The sequence below is a fragment of the Microcaecilia unicolor genome, chromosome 14 (genome assembly GCF_901765095.1).
Source record: "Microcaecilia unicolor chromosome 14, aMicUni1.1, whole genome shotgun sequence".
Lineage (NCBI taxonomy): Eukaryota > Metazoa > Chordata > Amphibia > Gymnophiona > Siphonopidae > Microcaecilia > Microcaecilia unicolor.
In genome coordinates this window covers 7,829,893-7,832,526 of record NC_044044.1, presented here as the reverse complement: position 1 = coordinate 7,832,526, position 2,634 = coordinate 7,829,893, and the positions used below count along the sequence as shown (strand labels likewise).

General features: G+C 38.0%; 1 protein-coding gene across 1 annotated transcript; it reads right to left on the bottom strand.

Moving 5' to 3' along the window:
* Nucleotides 1-1,301: 1,301 nt before the first annotated feature.
* Nucleotides 1,302-2,234, bottom strand: LOC115458251 (olfactory receptor 3-like). Its single transcript, XM_030188114.1, has one exon. The coding sequence runs from the start codon at nucleotides 2,232-2,234 to the stop codon at nucleotides 1,302-1,304; it is 933 nt and encodes a 310-aa protein (XP_030043974.1).
* Between the last annotated feature and the right edge of the window lie 400 nt (nucleotides 2,235-2,634).

The following is a 2,634-nucleotide window of genomic DNA, read 5'->3' as shown; positions in this document are numbered from 1 at the left end:
AACTTGTTTTTGTCTGCACAGCATATATCAGGTGTTTGCAACCAAGTGCAGTCTTGGAGATCGTTGTCATCTCTACAGAGTCTTGAGCATCTTGGCATTTACCGCCAGCTGACTTCTACTGTGAGCTAAAAACGCAACCGCGGCTTTGTAAAAGTCTCCCTTAGTTTGTTAAACTATTTGTTTATAAAATGGAAGATATGAGGTGAATTGTATGAATGACAATGTTAGCTAACAAAAATAAGTAAATCTTCAACAGCCTCTTAAATTGGGTCCTATTCTTGGCCAAACGTAAGTACTTTTTTATTGTGTTCTGGAAAGTGGGCTCAGCTGGTCTGAGGTCCTAAGGGGCTTCACCACAGGCCCAGAAATCCATTTACACATGCATGTTACAACACACAGCCACTAAAAATGTTTGGAAGGCTAGTTCAAATAAATACGTTTGCTCAGAAATTGGTTGGTTTCAAGGTCAATCACAGGAATATAAAGAGGATCTGATACAAACCTTAAAACCAGCCAATTCATGAGCAAAAGTATTTATTTGAACTGGGCTTCCAAAAGGTTTTAGTGGCTGTGTTGTAACGTGTAAGTGGAACCGAATTTACTAAACTTTGGTAGAAATCAACTGGCGGGAAATACTGAGTCGCCCAAGACTCTGTAGAGATGACAGCGATCACCAAGACTCTGTAGGAACAGATTGAAAATAGTTCTCTACCAGCATCAGTGTAGAAAAGCTAGATGGTATTATCTAAAGTGGGCCTGATTAAAATAGGCATCGCTGGTGATGTCAGGGAAGGGGTGGAGCTGGCTCGCATGCTCAAGACTCTGTAGAGATGACAGTGATCACCAACACTCTGTGGGAACAGATTGGTTCTGCCCATGAGTGTTCATCATATTTAAATTTTGTTCTCCATGTTCAATCCTTTCTACCCTTATTTAACCTCTGCACAATATTAAATGTAACTGTCACCCTGCAATGACAATGTTAACAAAACTATGTAAGCCAAATTGAGCCTGCAAATAGGTGGGATAATGTGGGATACAAATGCAATAAATAAATAAATAAATAAATCTCTTGTTTGCATTTGCGCCTAGATAGTTCACTTCCACTTAATCAGTAACAGTCTCCAGCTAGTCTCTCCCCCCAATCCTTCTCTCAAACAAATCTTGAAAAAAATATTCAACCCTATATTTCTGTTATTAATCAGGACATATCAAAAATTTTGTGATGCAATAAAATCAGTGTAAAGTTCATGATGATTCAATTTACCTAGAATATGGACTTCAGATTTGAAACATCCCGGTCATAACTTAATAAGTTTCTTCCATATGATTTTTTTCATGGCCACATTTAACTCTCTGCTTCTCAAGCTATATATAAGTGGGTTTAATAGTGGAAGAATGACAATATACAATGCTATAACAAGGCTGTTTGAATTTTCAGAGTCCCTTGACCTGGGTAACAGATACACTCCTATCATAGTCCCATATAATAGAACGATGACTATGAGGTGAGAGGAGCAGGTGGAGAAGGCCTTACTTTTCCCCTCTGTAGTACAGATTTTCAGGATGGTAGAAATGATAAACACATATGATGCCAGAGTTAGGAGAAATGGAATAAAAACTGCAGATGCTGACAATGCAAAAGTCATAGGTTGAATAGCAGAGGTGTCTGTACAGGAAAGTTTTAGCAGTGTTGTTACTTCACAGAAGAAATGATGAATTATATTGGAATGGCAGAAAGAAAACTGGGATATAACAATAATGTGCTGCAGTGGCTCCAGAAAAGCTTTTAACCATGAACCAGCTACCAGGAGAGCACACACCCTCTTATTCATGACAGTGACATAACGTAGGGGATTGCATATTGCGACATAACGATCATAAGCCATGGCTGTTAGAATCATAAATTCTGCCTCAGTAGTGACTGCAAACCAATACATTTGTGTAATGCATGCACTGAAAGATATGATATTACTCTGTGTCAGGAGGATTGCCAGCAATTTTGGGATGGTAACTGTTATGGAAGAAATGTCTAAAACAGACAAGTTGGCCAGGAAGAAGTACATGGGGTTATGCAAGTGTTGATCAGCACATACTATGCAGATAATGAGGAGGTTCCCCAGTACAGCCATCAAGTAGAGGAATGAGAAGAGCGTAAAGAGGGGGAGCTGCAGGTCTGGGAATTCTGAGAACCCAAGAATCAGGAATTCTGTCACAATGGAGTGATTCGTCATTTTCATTGATTCAAAATCTGTAGTTCACTGTAATATGAAAGAACAAACGGAACAGAAGGAAACTCAGAAATACATTATTTAAGAACCAGAAAAAAAATAATTAAAAAGGTACACTGTTATCTAATGACAGAGCAAGATATTAATAAAATAACATATCCAGGCTCTGAACATAGCTGTTTTCAGTCTCAGTTTCTTGTATGAAAGGGGTCCCACAGTTTCAGACTGACATAATTACACTCTCATATTGTCACCCATTTACACAATCTTACATGAAACAGTCACAGATTTAAACAGTTGTGCGGTAGGATATTCAAATAATAAAATATGCTCATTATTAATTTCCAAAATGATTTATGTGGGTAAACTGTAGTTTACTTTTGGTAACTGGCTATGTGAAAAA